We start from the raw sequence: 24108 nt of genomic DNA, 5'->3' as shown, positions 1-24108 counted from the left end.
ACTTAGTTGGAATCTGAATTTAGATACAAGCATCACATCCTACAAGGCCCTCAGTTTCAGAATTTTTCGGTCGCTTGCAGACTATTAATGTTCAGCAGTCCTGGGAAGTTTCTACATCAACTGCAACTGACAACTCTTTAACTCTCTAAAGTTGACAATCTGACAATCATTCATGGTTTTGCTTCTTGCTAATGTTTTTTAAAAAAATAAAAGTCAAATGACCTTTGACAAAATGTGAAACAGGATGTAAAATGTTAAAAATCACAATAAACATCCTGAACCAACCCAAAGGTGTATCTGGTACAGCATTCTGCTTCTTGATGCTGGTGAACCAGGTGCCTATGTGAAGTTTCCAAGAATACAACTACCTTGGTCTTAATGCATTAAATTTCAGATCCAACTATTCATTGCATCATATGATCTATCAAACATCCACTGCAAATTATTCAGGTTCTCAGCCAACAATACATAATCATCTGCATACATTCACTAAAACACTTCTAATGTCATCACAAGCACTTGTTATACACTTATCTAGAAATACATTAAACAACCAAGTGGATATCACACATCCTTGCTTTACTGCTGATCAACATTGAATCATTCACCAAATATTCCAGTTATTCACACTTTATTATGATATACAGCACTTACTGCATTATGCAATCAACCTTGAACTCTGTATTTGCACAAATATTCCACAAAGTCTATACACTTTATTATACACCATTTCTAAATTGATAAAGATAGAATAAACTTTAAAATAAAATATTTAAAATATTTAAATATTTTTCAATGACCCACCAAAAAGCAATAATCTGTTCTGCACTCTCTCTACCTGGTAGGATGCCTCTCTGCGTTTTCCATATTTTGCTCATTGTTATCTTTCATGCCTTCTCAATCAGAATTCTACTAAGCATGTTTTATTCATTCATTCATTCTTTCTTTCTTTCAGTTTCTATCACCATCTACTTGCACATGACTAATCCCTGGCTGTTTTTGCATTCACTCTTGCTCCCTTTCCTTTTGAATAGGGAAACAATAATCAAGCACTGATGAGCATACAAACAAATCAGTTGCACAGCCAAACCCTTAGCAAAATACATCTATATTTTAACATTTCTCCAGGTACACACTCTTTGTGTGCAACCTTACAAGTTTTCAACATTTTCATAGCATTTATGACTTACCTTTTTGCCATTTTTTCCCTTGGTAGTGCCAGGGGAACATTTGTAACATTTATAACATTTCTTTCAAGTTTACTCTTCAACAGATCCACCATTACTGTGCAATAGTCTTTCCTGTGTTCCCTTGTTTCAATTTCATTCCAAGTAATTTCATACATTTATTTTTAATTCCATTCACTCTGCTGAAGAATCCTTATTTAGCTCTCTTCAAAAATATTCATATTATTTTCCATCAAAATCACTCTGTACGAACTCTGCCTTTTTTACTCTTAACTGTTCCTTGCTTTTTCTGACTATGTTTTCGTCTCACTGTGTACCCAATATCTCTTTCAACCTTATTTTCTGCAGCATTTTTTTCTCACCCACAGCCTCTTTTACTTCATCAAGCGTCCATTTCACACCTCCCCATATTCACTGATTGACTGAATTTATACACCTTCAGGATTAATTCAGTCAGGATAAATTCCCAGGGGTTTACAATATAATAATACAACGTACAATAGAATCAAGGGTAAAAACAAGGAAAAAAATAATGAACACAAAGAACCATGACACCTACCCCAAATCACCAATAACAAGCCTTAGGCTTCAAATGCCCTGTGAAAGAGTTCAGTTTCCAAGGCCTTTCTGAAAGATGCCAAAGTAGGTACTACATGAATCTCTTGTGGGAGGCTGTTGCAAAAGATGGAGGCCACCACAGAAAATCACTGTCTCCAGGTCCCTACCCCTCCCACCTAGGATGAAAATACCAGATAGGTTAGTTCTACACAGAAGGGGATATCCTGAAGATACCTGGGAACCATGCCATTCCCAGAGCAGGCAGCTAGATTTTGAACTTATTGGCATTCCTAACAGACTGCAAAGCCAGCCCTATGTACAGGGCATCGCAGTAGTCCAGACTAGTGGTAGATAAGAGTGTGAACAATTGTAGCAAGATCCTCCCACTCCCTGTAGGGTTGCAACTGGTGCACTAGCCAAAAGTGGACAAAGGCCCTTCTGGCCATGATTCCAACCTGTGCATCCAGAAGTACAGACCTATTTCCTAAGGATAATGCTTTAAGAGACAACACTGGAGCTGACAGAAGCTGCAACTCTGTCTTGCTCAAGTTTAACTTCAGTCTATTTTGGTCCATCTATACCACAACAGCTTCCAGACACTGGGACAAGACTTCAACAGCCAGTTCTGTACTTGCACTAGTGACATCTGGAGCCAGAGGGCCTCTTAAGGTTGTAGCATGCCATACCCTCCTTCAAGATTATAGGCATTACTCATTCCTGAAACAAGGCAATGAGCATGTCCCAGATCCAGCCTATTACAAGCCTTCCAGCCCCATATAGGAGCTAGGAGGGACAGAGATCTAACCCACTGGTGGCTGGGGTCATGCTACAAAGCAGCCTATCCACTTCATCAGAATCTACAAGCCAAAAGGAGTCTTAGGTAAAGCCACTGTCCTCTTCAGTGAGGAATAAAGAATGAGATTTAAAATGGGAAAAGCAGCTAGATCCAAACCATTTTGATTTGGATACAAGAATTGTAGGATCAAATTTCCTGACTGGGCCCTTTGCCCCAAAGCACTAGGAGAATGCAACCAATAGAGTAAAATTGGCAGGGGACGAATAGGCAGAAGCTTCAAGGGGTTATTCATTTGTTTTCAACGTTGCTTTGCTTAACTATATAGTTTTAGCTTTGCTCACATTTTCTGTCTATGTTTATTTGTCTATTTGCTAACAACTCTTAATGCTTGTATAAAGATCTAGGCCTCCTACAAATTGGTTAAACTACCTTATTCCCCAAGTACTCCTGTTGTTGTATTAAAATAAAAATCCTTTATTCACTGTTACTCCAGTGTTAGGTTTGTACTAGCACTATGCATTCAAAAGCTGCTGAGGCCTGCTTGGCCTGGTTAAAAGAGGGATGTGGAATCATTTCCACTTATAAGATCAGTCATAGGGAAGTTAGATCCCATATTGTTCCCCTATTCAGATTATACGGAAACCTGAGAAAAGGGAGGATCACCCCACTCAAGAATACAGGCTGACAGCTTTTTTTTCCTGTCCTGGGAGAAACTCTTTCACTTGGGGAATACCTACGCTGAGGCACCCTGGAGCTCAGCTAAGAAGATGGGTGGGTAGAAATCTCAAGGAGGGATCTGGCTTGCTCGTGTTACGTGTTTTGTGACAGACACCTTGCTACAAGTGTATGCTGAAGAAAGTGATAAAAAAAAATCCATGGAGTAGAAGAGAGGTGAACAAAAGCTCTTGGTGATTTGAAAGAATTTCTGACTCATAAGCAGCAGTAAGCAGTACTCTAATCCTTCACATTAAATTATGCACCCAAAATAAAAAAGCTTGAAATAACTAGGAGTGAATTTTCACATGGAAAAACTGTGACCTTGAGTTTGGCTTTAGAATTGAAAGCAAACTTCTGGGTTTAGATTACTTTAAATCTGAGGGTACTTCTTTTGCACCAGAGAATTGGTTGCAAAAACAAAGTAAAATCTCACAAGCCTGAGTAACACCTACAGCTACATATGTTAAAAATGCTTTATGTATGCTGTCAGCTCCAGGCAACAATGGGTATGATCAAAAACAAAGATGGCAAGGACCTAACAGAAGAAGAAGAGATCAAGAAAAGGTGGCAAGAATATACAGAAGACCTGTATAGGAAGGATAACAATATCGGGGATAGCTTTGACGGTGTGGTCAGTGAGCTAGAGCCAGACATCCTGAAGAGTGAGGTTGAATGGGCCTCAAGAAGCATTGCTAATAACAAGGCAGCAGGAGACGACGGCATCCCAGCTGAACTGTTCAAAATCTTGCAAGATGATGCTGTCAAGGTAATGCACGCTGTATGTCAGCAAATTTGGAAAACACAAGAATGGCCTTCAGACTGGAAAAAATCAACTTATATCCCCATACCAAAAAAGGGAAACACTAAAGAATGTTCAAACTATTGAACAGTGGCACTCATTTCACATGCCAGTAAGGTAATGCTCAAAATTCTGCAAGGTAGACTTCAGCAATTCATGGAGCGAGAATTGCCAGATGTACAAGCTGGGTTTAGAAAAGGCAGAGGAACTAGGGACCAAATTGCCAATATCCGATGGATAATGGAAAAAGCCAGGGAGTTTCAGAAAAACATCTATTTCTGTTTTATTGACTATTCTAAAGCCTTTGACTGTGTGGACCATAACAAATTGTGGCAAGTTCTTAGTGGTATGGGGATACCAAGTCATCTTGTCTGCCTCCTGAAGAATCTGTATAACGACCAAGTAGCAACAGTAAGAACAGACCACAGAACAACGGACTGGTTTAAGATTGGGAAAGGAGTATGGCAGGGCTGTATACTCCCACCCTACCTATTCAACTTGTACTCAGAACACATCATGCAACATGCTGGGCTTGAGGAATCCAAGGCTGGAGTTAAAATCGCTGGAAGAAACATGAACAATCTCAGATATGCAGATGATACCACTTTGATGGCTGAAAGTGAAGAGGAACTGAGGAGCCTTATGATGAAGGTGAAAGAAGAAAGTGCAAACGCTGGCTTGCAGCTAAACCTGAAAAAAACCAAGATTATGGCAACCAGCTTGATTGATAACTGGCCAATAGAGGGAGGAAATGTAGAAGCAGTGAAAGACTTTGTATTTCTAGGTGCGAAGATTACTGCAGATGCTGACTGCAGTCAGGAAATCAGAAGACGCTTAATCCTTGGGAGAAGAGCAATGACCAATCTCGATAAAATAGTTAAGAGTAGAGACATCACACTGACAACAAAGGTCCGCATAGTTAAAGCAATGTTGTTCCCAGCCGTAACATATGGCTGCGAGAGCTGGACCATAAGGAAGGCTGAGTGAAGGAAGATATATGCTTTTGAACTGTGGTGTTGGAGGAGAATTCTGAGAGTGCCTTGGACTGCAAGAAGATCAAACCAGTCCATCCTCCAGGAAATAAAGCCAGACTGCTCACTTGAGGGAATGATATTAAAGGCAAAACTGAAATAGTTTGGCCACATAATGAGAAGACAGGACACCCTGGAGAAGATGCTGATGCTAGGGGGAGTGGAGGGCAAAAGGAAGAGGGGCCGACCAAGGGCAAGGTGGATGGATGATATTCTAAAGGTGACGGACCCGTCCCTGGGGGAGCTGGGGGTGTTGACAACCGACAGGAAGCTCTGGCGTGGGCTGGTCCATGAAGTCACGAAGAGTTGGAAGCGACTAAACGAATAAACAACAATGCTGTCAGCAGTAGTTCCTATTACAGATTTCTAAAATGTAAGACAAATATGATACTTCAGTTTATAAAAAAGACCATGTTGATTTCGTACTTTGAATCAAGTAGAAATGCATTAATATCATAACTATATAATATTGCACTGGAGTACATTTAAAAGATTTCCATTAGGAATTTAGAAAAATTTTATGTTGCTAAAAAATCAAATATAAAGATACTTGACAGCTGTGTATAAATGAAATAAAATTGTGAAGAACTAGCAAAAGAACGACTGAGAAAATAAAACCTTTTCTTAATGCAGAGCTTTCAGATCTCCCCACTGACATCTCCAGTGAAGGAAATATGAAGTATCTTTTGTAGTGTATACAAACATCTTTCAGTAATAAAATAAATTCCAGGGAGACCAATGTAAAATATTAGCCCTCAAAAAGAAATACCAGAAGATACGGAAGGAAGGAAATGCAAAAGAGAAGTAATAAAAATAAAAATGCTTATTTGGATTCTAAAAACCAAAGGATTATGTGCAACACCTAAGAGGTATGTAACACTTTACGCTGCTCTGGTTAGTGGCAAAAGTATAGTAATTACTAACACTTATATCACACAGATACTAGTGTGGATTCTGGAAATGGATGACTGAAAATTGTGGGAAGATATAGAGAACTGGGCATACTTTGATTAAAAAATTCAAGGCTAAAATGAAAACATTGCTATCTTAAATATGTAAAAATCTCTGTGATTAAGAGCCTATCTTTTTAGTTGCTGGGAGATAACATCAAATTAATGCTAAATGTATCATACTTCAAGTGGAAATTAGCAAAAATGTATCAATACAAAACAGACCCAAGATTGTCATCCAAGTTTTTTTCAACTCAGTTTTTAAGGAAATGTTTGTCATGTTAGTCAAGGTAGAGTCCCTGTGAAAACTCATCCTTCAAGGACAATTATTTTACAAAACCCGTGCTTTATTCCAATAATACCATTAGAGGGCAGTATGTAATTAGACTGAATTCTCATTCTGAGAACAGGAGTTAAGTGTGGGAGAAACAAATGAAAATTTTTCCAAATGAACAAAGAGTAGAATTGTATTTATATGAATACTGTTCTGATGGAGGACGTGTGCCTGCCTCCAATCCCGTTTACAACAAGCCAGAGTCATATGAGAATATGCAAGCTGCCACAGGAACCTCTGGCTAATGTTATGATATCAAAACCTGATAAACTAAATATACTTCCAGAATTTGGGACAAGAGAGAAGGAATACCTGTCTTTTTAAAAGAAAAAAGTATATATACAACAAGAAGTACTCAGATCTTCCTGGATAACAATAGTACAGGAAATATAAATGTAACTGTATAAAAATAATGTACAATATGCTTACTACATTGAAATAAATTTAAAATAGCATCAGAATTTCTTTATAGATATAAAACAAATCTTATTTATGGTTGCCACAATCCATGAAGTGTACATAAAGCCATTTTCATACCAATGACTTTTATACAAGTCCAAATAAAATGAAGGTGCACTGGGTATCAGCTGTACCTCAGACCCGCAGTCAAATATTGCTGTTCATATACCACTGCTTTAAACAACAGAGACTTGAATATTCTAGCAGAATTTAATTAGGAAATACAAATCTAGCTGAAAAACAGTCAGCAGTGAAACTTTAAATGCAGATTATTATTCAAGGAAAGCCTATGCAACTTACCAATATTTTCCTTACATAGTCTGTCAAAATTAATAATTTTAAAAATGAATGTACAAACCCTTCCTACATATTGCAATTTAGTTAAGAATGGCAACCTTACTCATTAATCTATTATGGCTGAAATAATGGGTGCTGCACACCAAAGAGCAATCTTCTGGTGGAAATGGCTCCCCCCCCCCCCCAGAAGTAAGGCAATTTGTATCATGGCAAGTTTAAGGTGTCTGAGAATCTATTCAAATATTTTAAGACATTACCGAGCAATGCAATCTCCTGCTTGTTTGTCATTGTGTAGTTTATGATATACCACTGCAGCCACTGCCAAAGGTCCAGCATCACCACATAAGAAAGTGATTGATCGTTTTGTCAAGCAACTAAGACTCTTCTTTACATACTCTTGAGCCATCTGAAGATAGGCTGGGTCTCCATATACCTCATGCAAATGAAAATATAGCAAAGCAATGCCTGAAAAGAGAGTTAGAAAAGGTAGAATATTACCAAAATTACCCTTTGATAAGGCGTATCTTGATGCACTATCAATTATTATTTAACCATTAACAGCTAATAATTTCATTTCATTAATTATTCTATAATTAAAAATTATACTGCCTATTAAGACAAAGCCTCTTCAATTGCGCATTAATACAAAACAGAAAATCATGTAATTACTAACATTTCTATGACAATGTTTACAATCCTAAATTGTAAAATCTCTCTGGAAATAGAGAAATACATTAAAGTGACATTAAATGTACTATCTGCAGTCTAACAGTAAATATCCATTGTCATATATTTGAAAGATACTTTCCAGGTAATTTCGGGGTAACACTCTTAGAAATGACAACAGATTGTATTCCTGAGAATCATGGTGCCATATACATAAAATCCTTGTGAAGATCGTATCAAGAGGAGCTTATACTTGGGGCGTTTTTTCCCTGCATCTCAGATTCTGGTGTCATTAATAGACACCAGACACTTTGGGTCCCAGTAATGACCTGACTCACGCACAATTGAAAATGCAGAATTCAGATTTATTGAGAATAAATTAATCCTTGCAAGGAAAGGAAAGAGAAAGGTTAGTCCTTAGGTTTGTCAGGATATTTGGTATGGAATTTTTTCAGTAGCTCTGGAGCACGAACGTGTTTACTGTCCAACCATTTGTGCTCTGGAAAATAATTCCAACTGATTAGGTACTGTAATTTTCCTCTGGTCTTGAGAGCATCTAAGATCTCTTTCACTTCGTAATGTTGTTCCTCTTCAATCATTGTGGGCATTGGGGGAGGTTGTTCTGGGTGCCATCTAGATGATTCTTGTACCTGTTTCAGTAGGCTGCAATGGAAAACAGGGTAGATTCATTTCGAATTCTTATGGAGCTTTAGTTGCACCGTGACAGGGTTTACGATTTTCTCTATTTCAAACGGACCCACAGTTTTTGGTCCCAACTTTTTAGATGGCTGCAATGATGTTAAAAATTTTGTGGACAAGTATACTCTCTCTCCCACTTTAAATTCCCACTCTGGGGATCTCTTGCGATCAGCATATTTTTTGTAAACTTTCCTTAGCTTCAGCTAACGCTTTCTCTATCACTTGCCAATTAGAATGAATCTCCTCCATCCACTCACTGGATGAACAAGATTCAGATGGCCCCTGCGGCAGCTTGGGGATCGGCACGAAATCTTGGCCATACACTATTTGGAATGGAGATAATCCCATGCTCTGGTGAACCAAATTGTTATAAGCAACTTCAGCAAAAGGAATTCATCCTGTTGGTAATTTATATAGAACCATAACATTTGCTCCAGGGTGGCATTCAATTGTTCCATCCCCCCATCCGTCTGTGGATGGTTTGACGAGCTTAGGGCTTGTGAGGCGCCAATTAGTTTTAAACATGATTTCCAGGACGTAGAAGTATACTGAAAACCTTGATCGCTTATCACTCTATCAGGGACTCTGTGAAATGAATAGATATGCTGGATAAATAGCTTGGCAAGCTGGTTGGCTGTGGGCATTCCGGCGCATGGAACAAAATGAGCTTGTTTAGAAAATAAATCAATTACAACCCAAATCAGCTTTCTTTTTGCTTTCAAGTAACTATCCTATAAAGTCCATGGTAATTTCCTTCCAGAGTTGGGTTGGGTTCACTACAGGCTGGAGCAGTCCCTGAGGCTTTCCTACTTTTTTCTTTGCCGTGGCACCAATTGGGCAGCTAGCCACGTACTCCTTTACATCCTGCCTGAGACTCAGCCACCAGAATTGCCTCGCAGCAAATGTAAAGTCTTTACTAAACCAAACTGGCCAGCTGACTTAGCATCATGGCTACATTCCAGAATTTCCTTGCATAGAGTTTTTGGAATGTAAATCTTTCCTCCCGACCACCACAGTCCATCCCTTTCCCACAAGGCAGTTTTACTTTCCTGCAACCAAGTGTCATTTTGCAGTTCTCGGCTCAGCGCTTGCTTTAAATCAGCCAGAACTTCTGCTTTCTCTAACTTTTTCTGGCTCCGAGTAACAACGGCCAGTCCTAGCTGTTGCTTTGGAAACACTGTATCCACTACTTCATCTCTTTAGCTATTATGTTGCAGTAAGCGCGACAAAGCATCCGCCCAAATTTTTTTTCCCTCAGGCAAATATCTCAAGGTGAAATTGAAATGGCTAAAGAACTGAGCCCAGCGAATCTGCTTTGCATTCAATTTCCTCTGAGTTTTCAACGCCTCCAAGTTCTTATGATCAGTCCACACCTTGAAAGTCTCTGAAGCCCCTTCCAATCAATGTCTCCAAGTGAGCAAAGCCCATTGCAGGGCAAAAGCCTCCTTCTCCCACACGTGCCACCTGTGCTCAGTCTCGGTGAACTTTTGCGACAAGTAGGCACACAGCTGCAACTCGCCATTTTGACTTTTCTGCAACAACACTGCCCCAACTGCTGTATCTGAAGCATCAGCTTCATCATCACTCAGTCGGGTGTGATCTGATGTCCCCAAGTCATCTCCCAACACCAATACCGATGGAGCACTCTCTGGGGTGGGCACCTTCCAGGCTAGCTGACTAATCAACCTGTCCATGGCTTCCTTCAAGCTGGCCACCGTGTCTGCTATCAACTGCATCTCTCATTCCAGCCAGGACAGATGTCAATTGGCCATCAGATCTCGACTCCTGGCTTCTTGCTGGAATAAGCGCCACCTCACTGGTGTCCTCTCAGTTCCGTCTTCAACCCCATCTGGGTTTGAGTTTCAGAAGGAGTTCCTTCTCCAATTGGTCATCAGATCGTGGAGGAGGGGGGCAGCTCATTTTCTGTTTCTTTGTCTTCGGCTTGGCTCCCTTCTCCTTCTCCTTTCCTCCTTGAGCTTTCGCTATTTGACCTCTCTTGGTCATCGAAGTCCCTGCAGAAGGTGCTGAGATTTCTTCCTCTTCTGTCTTTATTTCTGGCTTACTTTGATCAGAACCCTCCATTCCATCCAAGCATGACTGTGGAGAGTGAAGGATTAACTTTCCTAAGAGAAAGCTTCTCCCAGTAAAGTTAAAATTGGTACAATCGCAGCTTTATGTAAGAACTGACACTTTAGTTCCCAGTAAAGACCTGACTCATGTGCAATTGAAAATGCAGAATTCAGATTTACTGAGAATGTGTACAGATCAAGAGAAAAGCTGTCATTGAAAATTCCCACCTAAACTACCTAATTAAAATGAACAGACAGCCATTCCCCCCCACCTTTACACCTCTTCCCACCTCATTCCAATGGTTAGGCATGCCAAGCACAGATGTCTCTGCTGGTACGATCTTGACGTCTTTCCTTAGTCCAAACAAAATAGTTTCTCACTCCTGGATGTTCCCCCTCCCATCTGGTTCTTGACACACGTCAGCTCATCATGGCAGATGAACATGATCAGAAGATTCATCATTCATCTGATTGTGGAATCTGACACATCACTTTTAAACTTGCAATTTTAACCTTTAACACACTGGGCAACTTTGATCACATTTCTAAGTCCATTCACCACCTAGCTCACAGGACTGGAAATTCAAGGATATACAATCAGTACTGTTAACAAGAACTAGAGTGGTATAATGCAAACACACACAAACACACACACACACACACAAACCAAAACTGAACTATGAATGACGAAGGTCCAGGAAAATAATCAGGAATGTAACCGTGCCCCAACTGGGAAAATCACAATAAAAGGACTTCAGAGAGAAATAAGAAGTTGCTTTTTCTACTGAAAAAGAACTGCATACCCAAGTTTATGTCGATGAAGATTCTCAAGTCATCCAGGTGGAATTGTCTGTAGGCCGAGTAATGGCAACTGGATTTCCAGTTGCATGACTCAACCTACAGACATACCCAAGTTTAACAATATCAAAAAGATCATTATTCAGCATTTTTAAGTTTGAGTCAGTGAGCATTTGAATGTTTGATGTAGAGCACAAGATATGTCAAAAACTAATGCCATTGTTTTACTATTTTTTTTATTTTATTTCTTATTTTTATCCTGCCTTTATTATTTTTATAATTAACTCAAGCCAGCGTACATACTTAATACTCCTTCCCCCTCCTCTTTTCCCAACAACCACCCTGTGAGGTGGGTTGGGTTGAGAGAGAGGAACTGCCCCAAGGTCACCCAGCTGGCTTTTATGCCTAAGGTGGGACTAGAACAGCCTCCTGGTTTCTAGCCCAGCACCTTAACCACCAGACCGAACTGGCTCTTCTTACATTTCCAATATTATGATTTGTGCCAATTAATTTCATAAACCAGAATAGCAATAGATTCATATCCAAATTTTGACAAAGACTTGGAGGTTTTGGAATAATGGCCTTCTTTCAGTGTAGCTAGAAATGGAATGATAACCCTCTATTGGAAAAATACTAACAGAATGAAGAACGATCAGCAGGAAATATGAATTAGCAAGTCATAAAATGTCAAAGGTCAAAAAAGAGACAGTGGTTTACTGAAAGAGGATGTCAGAAAATGGGGATTACGGGATTCCCAATAAAGACGGAGAGTTGATAAATGCGTTAAGTACAAATGGAAGCATTATTAATGTGAGTCTGAAGTCTTCAAGGAAACAGTATGCATTCTAGAGGCATCTTCAAAGAATAAGTACTGTAGGAATGAGTGACCTATAGCAGTTCCAGATTTTTCATTTTCTCAATTAATAGTGCACTTGCAAACTCATTAACCATTGCTGAGAGGATGCAGGCCTCCGTATTTAAAAATACAGCAAAAAGAGAAAAAAAAATGAAGGGGAAGTAGAGCAGCTTTCAAAATTACTTTCTCCTATTCATGGGAAACTTTTAAATTTAGATCATTTTCTCATTTTGCATAGGTAATCTCCCAAGCGTCATACCATAGTCAATTCAATTATACATGTATATTAACGACAAATCTCCATTTCCTGCCAAAGTTAATAACCTTGTCCACTCCCTAGGCAGTTTCTATGTTAGTATTATCAATGAAGACAGTGAAAATGTATTTTATCATCTGCAATGCTGTGTACCTGAAACTATTTTTAAGAAAAAGTCTTATTCTGGATATCACCATTTCTACAAACTAATTAAGTCACAGCACAGTACCAAAATCTTAATAGCAGCATGGAAAAAACCACGTTTCCATATTTCAATTTGTATGACACAGACTTTGCAGACTTTAGGGTTAGATGTCATTTTTGGTTGAAGTTTGCAGATGAAGTAAAACTTGGGCTCACATAGAAAACTAGGTAAGGAACATATATTATACAGACCTGTGGGAATGTCTAATATTCCAATACTCAAACACTAGCACCATCCAGATTTTTGCCTTTTTCTCCATCTGAAAGTAAAGACTTTTGACCTTTTCTTTCAAAATCATAAGAATTAAAACATCTTAATTTTTAAAGAATGGCTGAGACTTTTATGATTCTGCAGAAGCTGCTGAATGTTGCATGAAGATAAAACAATTACGGTTACAGTCAAATCTTACAAACATTATTGTAACTGCCTCTGCTGGTGCTGGTATGGCACTATCCATTTCTTTAATAGACCCACCAATCTTACCTGTAAAAGTTTGTTTATTTTTTTTTAAGCAGCTAATTTCTCTTGAATTGGTATAGTACAATATAGCAGTTTGGCCTGCTCCCCCACTGTGACTGGTTCACAAAAGAACCCATTTTTTGTGCACTTGTTTACAGAGAGCTTAAAACAAATGCAGAAAGCACAAGCGGTATATACAAAATATAATTTATATATTTTGCCAAAAGAGCAGCTGATAAAAGTATCCACTTAACACACTGAAGATGCAAATAGGAACTGCCACCTACAGTTTTTGGAGTTGGCAATACAGAGGAAACCACTTTATATGTAGATACTCAAATTTCTACCCTGAAGCATATATTCAATTTGCTGGTTTTTAAATACAAAGCAGAGATAGAAACTGATCACAATTTAGTTCAGGGCTCAGTTTAGAAAACAGATGACTCTACAATTGAACCAAACTATAATCAGAACTTAAGTTTCAGACATCTTACTGATTCTAATTTTTCTAATAGGAAACCTTCAAGAATTATAATTTAAAAAAGGGATACAATTTGCAGAGGTAGTAAATGCTTCTGAAAGGATAAAGTTTTTTTAAAATCTGAGGGTTTTTTAACACAAAAATCCTTTTTCTAAAATGTTGGACTTAACAAAATGATGCTTGCCAGCATAGTTGGGGGGGGGGGGACAAGCAAAGTTAACAATGAAGAGGCTAGGTAATTACTGTATCAAGGTAAAACCTGGCTGATCTGCACAGATCATGTTTCAGCTTTTTCTGCCTATAGTCAGAGAGCTTTCTATTCATTTAAAATTCTCTCTATATAGAACTCCAGCATGGTACATATTCAGGCTCTTATTGATACTACAAACTGTACATTTAACAAAGCTTCCTGCCTGGTTAGTTAAACAGCAGAGGGAAAATGGATAGTAAGCAAAACCCCCTATTGTGGACTCTGCAATCCTCTTAGCATCTACCGTAAGGGTAGAACTTTCAAAGGGTAAGAGCCATGCACAGGATTTTATAAGTGGGGGGCAACAGAGGCGGCTACAAAATAGGTAAGGCCACATCACCTCTGGGCAGGGCAAGATTTGGGGAAAAGCTTATGGGAAGTTTTTTGCTTAAAAAAAACCTACAATATGGCTTGTTTAAGGCTTATATTAGAATCCTCATCACTCTCAAAATGGAGGGAAACAGCACTGATCACTTTCAGCAATCATAATCAGAGGACATTCCAAGGGCTGCAAAATGAAAGTCTGCAGGTTGCCCACAGCACCTATGAGGAAGAAAGAGCCCCTTTTTAACATGCAGGATACAGTGGGACTGAGGACATTAATGGATACTTTTCAGGGAATCTATGAAGTTAATGGAGGGTACTATGGCTTCTCTTCAAAGGATGGTTCTATGCATGGTTCTATGCATTTTCTGCAGTTTTACAGAGAAAGTGGTAAAGATGTCTACTGCTTGGCAGCAACAATATGGAAGGAAATGTAAAGTTAAACTTGCTGTTAAAACTCAGTCCCAGCATACGTCTAAATGTTATGATGGCATCAGCACCAACAGTAGATGAACTGTGAGTGAAAGAGTCCGGGATGTTTATTAGCAATCATATGAGTGCCAATTGATTTCAGATTGCCAGGAAATTATCTACATGAGAAGATACTCAACAAGCCTTTCCTAGAGAGGCAATTAAGGGAGAAGGCTGTTACCTTGGCCCAATTAATTCCTTGTAACCTGAAACCACACTGAATAAATTAGTAAATCCAGAATATTGGAAGTGACCAGGTACAATAATGTGATGGAGAATATATTCTGTGGTGACAACACATTCCATTTCATTGTAAATGGACAAGTTTGCAAAGAAAAATCTATAAGCAGAGAATAAAGAGACAGAAGCATTGAGACAATTGCGCCCTTAACACAAATGCTTTAAGATTTTGTTATGTCATGTAGCTAAAAACAAGCACCCTAACCAATTCTTCCATTTCATCAGCTGTATTCAAGAAACTCAAAGGCTGCCTTCCAACACCGCCCCCCAATATAAGTATAAGTATAGATTTTTGTTCTTTGCATAAACTTCTCCAATCCACTTTAAACTAAACATTATGGCATATTGATTAGCTATATGAATTGATTAAAAGCCCTGTGATTGATTAAAAAGAGAATGTGCCCCTTCCTAATGATCTAAGCAGACATTATTAAAATTGATTTTCAGTATAAATCCTTGCAAATGCTCCCCCTCCCCACAGGTTTATTTACAATGGAAATGTATACAGAAGTATTGGCTGCGATATACTTAATCAAGCAGTAGTCAAAATTCATGTTTTATTAGCACCACAATGTGAGCACAGAATTAAAGGCCTTTGAAATAAGTCATAGATTGTTGGAAGGAACTATACGTGGGCACACATGGGTGTGAGAATCTAAAATCATATTTTGGCATTCTCTGCAATATAAATTTTCCCAAGATATCTCCCCTCCACAAAAGACTATTAAAGTAATCTGTAGAATGTGGGCCCCAATCCTGACTGAAACTATGCAAGGGTTTCAACTTCACTCCTTGCTCACTTGGTCTGCAGAATTTTCCTACCCCAAACCAAGAATTTTAGAAAAAAGAAGGAAAAAAACTTAACTGACAACATAGAGATTTCAATTTTGGTTGGCAATTAATGTCATCTTTAATATCTGTTTAAGCCTCTGCCTCAGCTGATACTTAAAATGTAGTATTTCATTCAAGTGTTAATCATTTAAGGAGAGTGTGTCCTGAGGTTAGAATGTAGCATAGAAGTTATTTTGCACACTCAGCTTAAAAGTCTAGGGAAGTTTCATCCAATGGGAGCATATCCCAGAAAGTAAAGTTTGCATACATGATGGCCCTTTATGGTCCTTAACGGTCTAAGGCAGTGTTTCTCAACCTTGGCAACTTTTAAGATGTGTGGACTTCAACTCCCAGAATTCCCCAGCCAGCATTTGAAGTCCACATATCTTAAAGTTGCTAAGGTTGAGAAAAACTGGTCTAAGGAAATACCCATGCCACCAGTAAACTGAAACCAGTTGTGCCACCAACTCAGAGCAGGAGATCTGAGAATGTTTATTGTCTGAGAAGAAGACATGAAGAGGAGGACAGCAGCCTAAGAGAGGAAGAACTTAATGTATTGATATGATTCACACACTGTTATAAAGTGGAGTATTTGGTTTTGGCTTACTATGCTATTTTGTATTTGTATGGCTGTGCATCTATCCAAGAAACTCTGGGTGGTGAACAAACAAGAACAAAGGGTTACATTAAAACAAAGATCAACTAAATAGCGTCAAGGCTCAATAAAAACACAACCATTAGACACATATATCCATGCTGGAGTTCCCAACAACTTCCTGCTTCCAATGCTTGGGAGAAAAGCCTGGTCTTCATGGCCTTGTGAAAGGCCAATAGAGTAGGGACTGTCTGTATTTCAAGGGGGAGGGCTGTTCCAAACAGCCGGCATCTTGACAGAGAAGGCATGTTCCAGGAACCTGCTATTTCATTGATGATACCTGAAGCATGCCCACTCTGCCAGATCTGGTGGGGCAGGCAGAAACCAGTGGGGAGAAGCAGTCCCACAAGTAACCTGGTCCCATGCCATGTAGGGCTTTAATGGTGACAACCAGCACTTTGAATTGCACTAGGAAGCTTACCGAGAGCCAGTGTATAGCTCTCACATGAATCAAGACATGTGGGATTGAGGAAATTATAGTTTAGGATTTGGTGTTTCTGAAACTCAAGTCCACAATAGTGTATTCATTAATCATGATTAAGTGTGATGTGCAAATGCAGCCACAGTATATTTCAGAAGAACAGTAAGAAACCGGCTTTTCAACAAACAAAGCCTCGCCACAGTGAGCTGGATTAGAATTCCAGTATGATAGCATAGAGAAATCTCTGATAAGGCAGAAAGGATGGCAGTCCCCCCGTGTCTGAATTATATCTATTCTACAAAAAAACAGGAGTTGTCCAGCTGATACTGCACTCTCTGTTGTGGTGCCTGCCCTTTCAAACAACATTCCCCTGAGATTTGGATGGCCCTGACTTTGCTCGCCTTTTGCAAGGCACTAACGACCAGGATCTTCCCCTGAGAATTGGGACCGGATACTGGGTGAACCCATTTTGATATGGTGACTATTTGTTCTGTTCTATGTCCTGCTTGTCTGTGAAGTGCTGTTTTTAATTATTTAATTTTTTTAAAATATGTTTTTAATTTTGATTGCTAAGTGCCCTGAGACATATCTCGATTTGGCAGCCATATAAATCTAATGAATAAATAAATTTTGGCTGCAACATCAAAAAAAGAGAAAAAAGTATTTTTTTTATTTCTTTCTCCAAAGAATTACTATCACATTCAGGAATACTTTGGAAGTTCAGGAGATTTCAGCCCTGAAAAAAGGGATCGCTTACAAGTCCCTTGATAAAATAAATAACATTTGCAGGGTTCCCAAAGCCTTTCCTTCTTCAAGACATATCCCAGCAGTATAAGGAGACCATGTATCCTCCAGCCATTCTTTAGACATCCAGACTTTAAAACATGCTTTGGGAACATTTAACATTCACATTTTACAACTCTCCCATCCTACCTGCCCAGCCAGTATAACAAGTACAGTCCCTGGGGTCTGCAGAATTCAGGCCTCTTTCCATCTGCTGGAGAAGCTCCTTGATCTTATTGTTCAGGTGTTGAGTGAATTCAGGAGTGAGCTGTAGATGTTAATAAAAGCACAGTAGTTATGTCTCAGCAGACACACTGTCACTTATCAGGATGTGCCAAGCTAAGTACTTTGAAATGCTCCATACTTTTAAAAGAGAACAACCCTTTTAGAAATCGAAAGGAAATAAACAGCTGCCATGCTGGCAGCAGTAATTTAAAAAGGGAAAGAAGAATCCAAATTCATTTTTACAGAAAACCCTACTACTTCAGCCATGCTTTCTTCCAAGTAACTGTAATTAAGAACTGAGCCTTAAATATTTAAAATGGTATTTCTTTCCCCTGCTAATACATTGGCTATCCATGCCTATTACCTTGAGGTTATAGCAGTGCTATACTTTCCCCTGAGGGGACCTTGAAGGCTACTTAAATTTTTAAGAGTAGATTCTGCTCTGATTGCCATTAGACAAAGAGGACAGAAATAGCATATTACAGTATTACTTGACAGTCTGCGCTGACTCACCACAATTCTACTGCATGGAAAGCTTTTGTATAGGGCGCTATACAACATTTGCTGTGGCAAGCATAAAAAGCTTGAGAGATGTCCATTTCTCAATGCAGTCAAGCATTCATCAAGGCTCTAAGCCTAACAACCCTTCTGAGGCTTGAAACTTTGTGGTGAACACTGGCATGATATAGAAATACAGAATGTAACGGTTGGAAGGGAAATGGAGATCATGGACGAGTCTACTACAGCATCCCTGACAGATGGAGATCCACCTTGTTTAAAGATCTCAAGCAAAAGAGAGCCCAGAGTGGTCTGTTCCATTGTTGAACAGAGATGGCCATCAAGAAATTTTGCCTCATATACAACCAAATTCCACTTCCTTGTAATCCCCTTGTTTCTTGACCTGTACTCTGGAATAACCCTGAAGACTCCTGCCATTCTTCTACGTGACAGCCTTTTAGATACTTGAGTCACCTATTTTTGTCTCCCTACAGAAACTTGTTCTAAATATATCCAATACCTCCAGCCACACCTTACAAGTTTTCCCTCCCTGGCTCCTTATCACCATCGTTGATTTCCTCTGTACTGGCTCCAGTTTGTCAATATTCTTCCTAAAATGTCATTCTCAGAATTGGATACAGTCTAACCAATATAGAATACCAAGAAATGATTTCTCTTTGATATTCTGCTATTGTTGATGCAGCCTAGGATTGCATTTATTTATAGCTGCATCCAATTGTTGGCTCATGTACAGCTTGTGATCCATCAAGACAGCCAGATCATTTTTTGTGTGTACTATTGCCCAGCATTTCCCTCCCACCATGTAACTTTGAAATTTCCTAACCGCATAGGACTTTGCATTTATCCCTGCCGAAATTAATTCATCTGGTTTCTACACATCGTCAAAATCTTCCTGAATCCTGATTCTCTCCTCTAAGGTATTTGTTACCTCCTTCTCTTTCTGTTGTCTGCATATTTGGTGATCGTATTTTCTAACCTTCATCCAAATAATGTATGTTGAAGAGCCAAGGCTAGAACAGAGCCCTATAGTACATCACTTGAAACTTCTAGCTGAGCACCAAGTCATTGATGTACATTCATTGTGGGCAATTGTTCAAGCTGCTCTGTCTCCATTTATGGGTAACATAGTCCACATTTTGTCATCTTTCTACAAAAATATCTTGGGAGCTTGGGTTTCTGATTTAACTTTGGTATATACTGAATCACACTAACAGCATGTTGAAAGGAGCCTTTAAAGGTTAAGCAGGCAGGCCTGTAGTAGATAGTTGGAGGCATCCATACTTATTCCTCCCCTGCTTATTTTGCCTTGTTAAACAAAGAAAGTTTGAGGAGGAACTACCCTTGATATTCTAAAAGCCATACTGGAAAGCCAAGCCTTCTCTGCTTTGATTGAAGCATTACTGCTTCCTGCTGTACACCCAAACCAATCCGATTTGTGTTCATTTCTGATACTGGAACCACACTGGGTAAAAAGTGCTTGAGACTCACCACCCCAACTCCTGAAACTCATCCTTTTTATTATTTAAATGGGTATAAAGAAATATAGCTACCCCATGACAAGAATACTAGTTATGTGTTATGTAAACATAGAAAGAAGCCCAACTATGTCAAAATGTGCTAGGCCACTTTACATTCCTGTTGACTAAAGCAGGCATCAAGAGATTTTTATTTTTTCTGTGATTTTGTCAAATTGCAAGAGTTGATTATTCTATCATAAAATTTGTTAATTCCCCTATAGAAACATTTAAGTTGCTTTTCAGAAAATAAATAATAAGCCCCATAATGATGTTGGCAGCAGGAAATAAATGAATTAATAGGCCCTGGTGAGACTTCTTCAGACCATTCTGGATTTGGCTTTTAAGTTCCCAATGAAGTACTTCTAAATCTATTTCAGCCAGACTGTATAGCATTGCCAAAGACAAAGGTATAGTGTTGGCAATTACATTTCTTTGTAATGGGTTTGCTGGTTGCATTACTATATCCCATGTTCATTAGGCACCTAAGATTTCTAGTTTGTTCGACAAGAGTTATATCTTAGATAACCTCCAGAGTTAGCCTCACAATACTAGATGACCTAGCCATCGTCAGCTACTACAGGTAAAAGAAATGCTGTACTGTGTTGAGTCTGAATGGGGCTCAGATACATGCATACTGTAAAGCAGCCTTTCTCAACTTTTTGACCCTGGAGGAACCCTTGAAATATTTTTCAGGCCTTGGGGAAGCCCTGCACATTCAGGCTCAAATATAGACCAGAAGTTACAAAATCATTATATTTGTTTCATGTGTAGGCCTGTATATATGCATTAACAGTTACCTTAAACTAAAAATAATGAAAGTTACCTCTTTAGTGTGAAGTTGACTGAATTTGAAATAATTTTTAAAATAAATCGTGCTCCCAGGGAACCCTTGCGGAACCCTAGGCTTCCAAGGAACCCTGGTTGAGACACCCTGATGTAAAGAGTCAAACTCAGCTAGTATGGATTCAAAATAATTTTTGATTGAAATATAAATATTGGTAGCCCCCATTTAGTGACCATTCGCGGTTATGATGGTGATGAAAAATTAACTTTGCGGCCAATCTTTGCATTTACGACCTTCACAGGTCCATAAAGCAAATGAAAGTTGAAGTAAGATCGTAAGCACCGTTGTGGTTTCACTTACCAACCACTCCACTTAATGACCGAGTTGCCGGTTCCGATTGTGGTCACTAAACGAGGACTACCTGTAAACAGCTGAAAACAAATGTAACACAACAGATACATGTGCTTGTAATAACTGATATTTATTTATCTTGAAGCAGAATAAATACATTTTTCGTAAAATGTAAGTATATAAAAGCATGATAAAGTACAACAGTTGGAACCATTTAATCAACATATACAAATCCATAACCAACATCCATACAAGGGTAAGGATTGGGTAAGGATTCATCTCTAGGAGGCATCTGAAACAGGTCCTGGCTGTTACTGCCACAGGGCAATCTATAGAGTGTGACACCAACAGAAATGACTCTTCTCTTGAATGCTGTGATTCTTTCGAAAGGAAGGGTGATATTCCAGAGAGTCTTCTCCCAAATTAGTTAGGCCTTTATATGTCAATGCAAGATCCTCATCCCGATTTAATAGCTAATACATAGCCAGTGATGTTGCTTCAGTACTGCTATATTAACTTCGTAGCTAGATGCCTCGCTCAGGATGCTTAAATATCATTTATTGGTCCTCTAGATACTCTTCCAGCTAAATTGCCTAACTATTGTTATGATCTGAGAGATATGGCAAATGCAGCACTGTTAAAACACACCTGGGTTTTTACCCTTATATTTGTGGATAGCACAGCACATATTTCTCTACTGTATTCTAAACACTTTATACTCTAGCCAAAATGTTTATTGTGAAAGTACAGATTATCTTCTGAAATGCTGAAGTTGTTGCTGAGTATTCTGCCTAAGGGTACTAACATAGTAACTACAGTTCAGAGTTCTTGGCTTTCCTAGGGATATTCTCATGCCACACCTTTCTCCAAAGATGGCAGCTGTATTCAGTGAGCAGCAGCCGCAAAACATGTTCTGAGTTTCATAATCAAGAGACAATCTCAGTATTTAGGAGGCTTCCTTAAATGGGGTTTGAAGGAATTCATTGGGGAAATGCCATGGCTCTCTATCCCTCTATGCTTTCCATGTATATATGTAGGAGAGTGAATCTTGTTTCTTCATAAAGTCACAGGTGATGTACGTACATGTACATAAGTAGAATTCCACTATCCTGTTCTCAAATCAATTTAGCATGATTAAAGTAATTCTGTCTGTACCTCACAACTGGCATGACTTGTCGATGTTGCTAAGCCAATGAGCACCCTTTTTTTTAATTAACTCTTTGTTCCCTGATTCCCACCACCAATCACTAAAGAACATTATGGAACTGTATTTCTGCACTACAGCATGTGACACTAAGATTTACCTTCATTTATCCAAAATGTATTTAAACTTAACCCATACTACTAAAGGATTTTTGGGGCAGGTGTCTTTACCAAGCTTCCTCAAAATCTGAGAATTCCCACCTACCATTTCCTGAACATTGCACCCCCCTCCCCTGTGCAAACACACTCAGGATTCTGTACAAGGAGAAACAGGAACCATATAATGCTGATATAGAGATTAGTTTTGGAAGAAAAAATAATGGCTTTCCATTGTTAACTAGAAGCTGAAAGAGAAGCACCTATATTTTTAAGCACTTCTTTTTGACAAGCTCTGCCCTTGAATTCAAAGCAAGATTAACGAGCTAGAATGAGGCAAATGATGTTTAAAAAGGATCATGCTCGTTTACGAAGGCTAGACGGAAGCAATAAAAATGGAAGCATATTTACATTTATTGTACAGCTTATTAAGAGAAAAAAGCACAAACGCATTCTTCTTCCCTCGCGGCTCTCACCAAATCACCCCCTATATTTCAGGGAAAGAATCATTTAAAAGGAGCAGCAAGAAGAAGCCAAAATCCAAGCACTCACCCTCCCTGAAGAATCAAAGTATCCTGCGGCCAAGGATTTGTCATAGTCTGCAAAGGGATTCGGGAAAGCCCTCTCAGCCATGATGGCAACAGGCCTGCCAGGGAGAGAGAAAGAGAGAACCACTCACTCATGACCCACCCACAGACTTCTCCTGCCTCGATCCCAAACCGCCACCGGCATTGCGGAGCAGAGGAGCCGCGTGCTGCTGCACCCCTTGCCAAATACCGCCGCCCCCCACCCCCGCAGCACCCCCACCTGCTCCACCTGCCAGAGGAAGAAACAGGGGCGGCGGACAATCCCCAAACCCAAACGGGAGTACGACCACTCCTTCGACTTCCGGCCGACGCCGACCAATCGGAGCGCCTGGGGCCTCTGCTCCACGGCGCCGACTTCTTAAAGGGACCGGTACCCTTTTAGCCTGACGCCCTCGCGAGCCGATTGAGCGACGGACCCTTCTGGTCCTCTCCGCGCGACCTGGGCAGGGGCCCTCGGGGCGGAGCGACCCTGCTCGGATTCTCAGGACGGGCTACGCGACCCTGCCCACGCTACGGTATTTGAAACAACGCCTCCCTAACGAGACTTCTTCGATTCGGACTGGAAGCCTGCGACTCCTTCGCCTGCGCCTGCGCCCGCGCCCGCACCCGACTCCAGCTCCCGACGGTGCAACTTCACGAAGCCCAGGGTTTTTTCCTACGGTGACGAGCGTTATGCAGACTTACCGACATTTATCATACGAATTCCTCGACTACGGACATTTATTAAAGTGCAAATGCTAATGTTGTGTGTTACTGTGTTTTAATTTTTCGCCTATGCACTTGTTTTTGCTTACTTTTCATATTGTTAGCCGCCCAGAGACATTTATTTGAGATGGGCGGCCATAAAAATCCATTAAATAAATAAATAAATAAATAGTCAGTCTAAGGAAGAAAATTTAAACCGCTTATCTATAGATTCACTTCATGCTAAGCGTTGATTTGTTACTAAAACCGCAAGTGATTCATTTTGCACAACATGCTGAACAAAATGAAACGGCATTAGCATTTGATTTAGTACCACCTTCTACCTATCGCTATCACAACGTATCAACATATTACTTCATACAAATCGCTAAAACAATTTCCTGTATTCCTTCACCTCAGTTTCACCCCAGACCATTTCATCTCTTTTATTTTTAATTCTGTTCACTCTTTAGAGCTCTTTGTTTAGCCTTTTTCACTCACTTCCAAAGCATTAAACAAATTATCTGCATTTTTCTGCTCTCTTGGGCTA

At 39.5% G+C, this 24108-nt stretch overlaps 1 protein-coding gene across 2 annotated transcripts in view; it reads right to left on the bottom strand.

Annotated features, from left to right (window-relative positions):
• LANCL1 (LanC like glutathione S-transferase 1) overlaps nucleotides 1-23022 on the bottom strand; it is a 29820-nt gene extending 6798 nt beyond the window's left edge. Inside the window, exons 1-4 of one of the 2 annotated variants that reach the window (XM_063317917.1) lie at nucleotides 22840-22930; nucleotides 20998-21068; nucleotides 17743-17860; nucleotides 7386-7593 (exon numbers count right to left, since the gene is read on the bottom strand). In XM_063317917.1, coding sequence (XP_063173987.1) covers nucleotides 7386-7593; nucleotides 17743-17803 — 269 coding nt within the window. In that variant the 5' untranslated portion in view covers nucleotides 17804-17860; nucleotides 20998-21068; nucleotides 22840-22930. Of the gene's footprint in view, nucleotides 1-7385; nucleotides 7594-17742; nucleotides 17861-20997; nucleotides 21069-22839 lie in introns of both variants that reach the window. The other variant, XM_063317915.1, reaches the window with a different exon arrangement.
• Between the last annotated feature and the right edge of the window lie 1086 nt (nucleotides 23023-24108).

This window comes from Candoia aspera, chromosome 1 (genome assembly GCF_035149785.1).
Source record: "Candoia aspera isolate rCanAsp1 chromosome 1, rCanAsp1.hap2, whole genome shotgun sequence".
Lineage (NCBI taxonomy): Eukaryota > Metazoa > Chordata > Lepidosauria > Squamata > Boidae > Candoia > Candoia aspera.
This window is presented reverse-complemented; position numbering and strand designations above follow the sequence as displayed.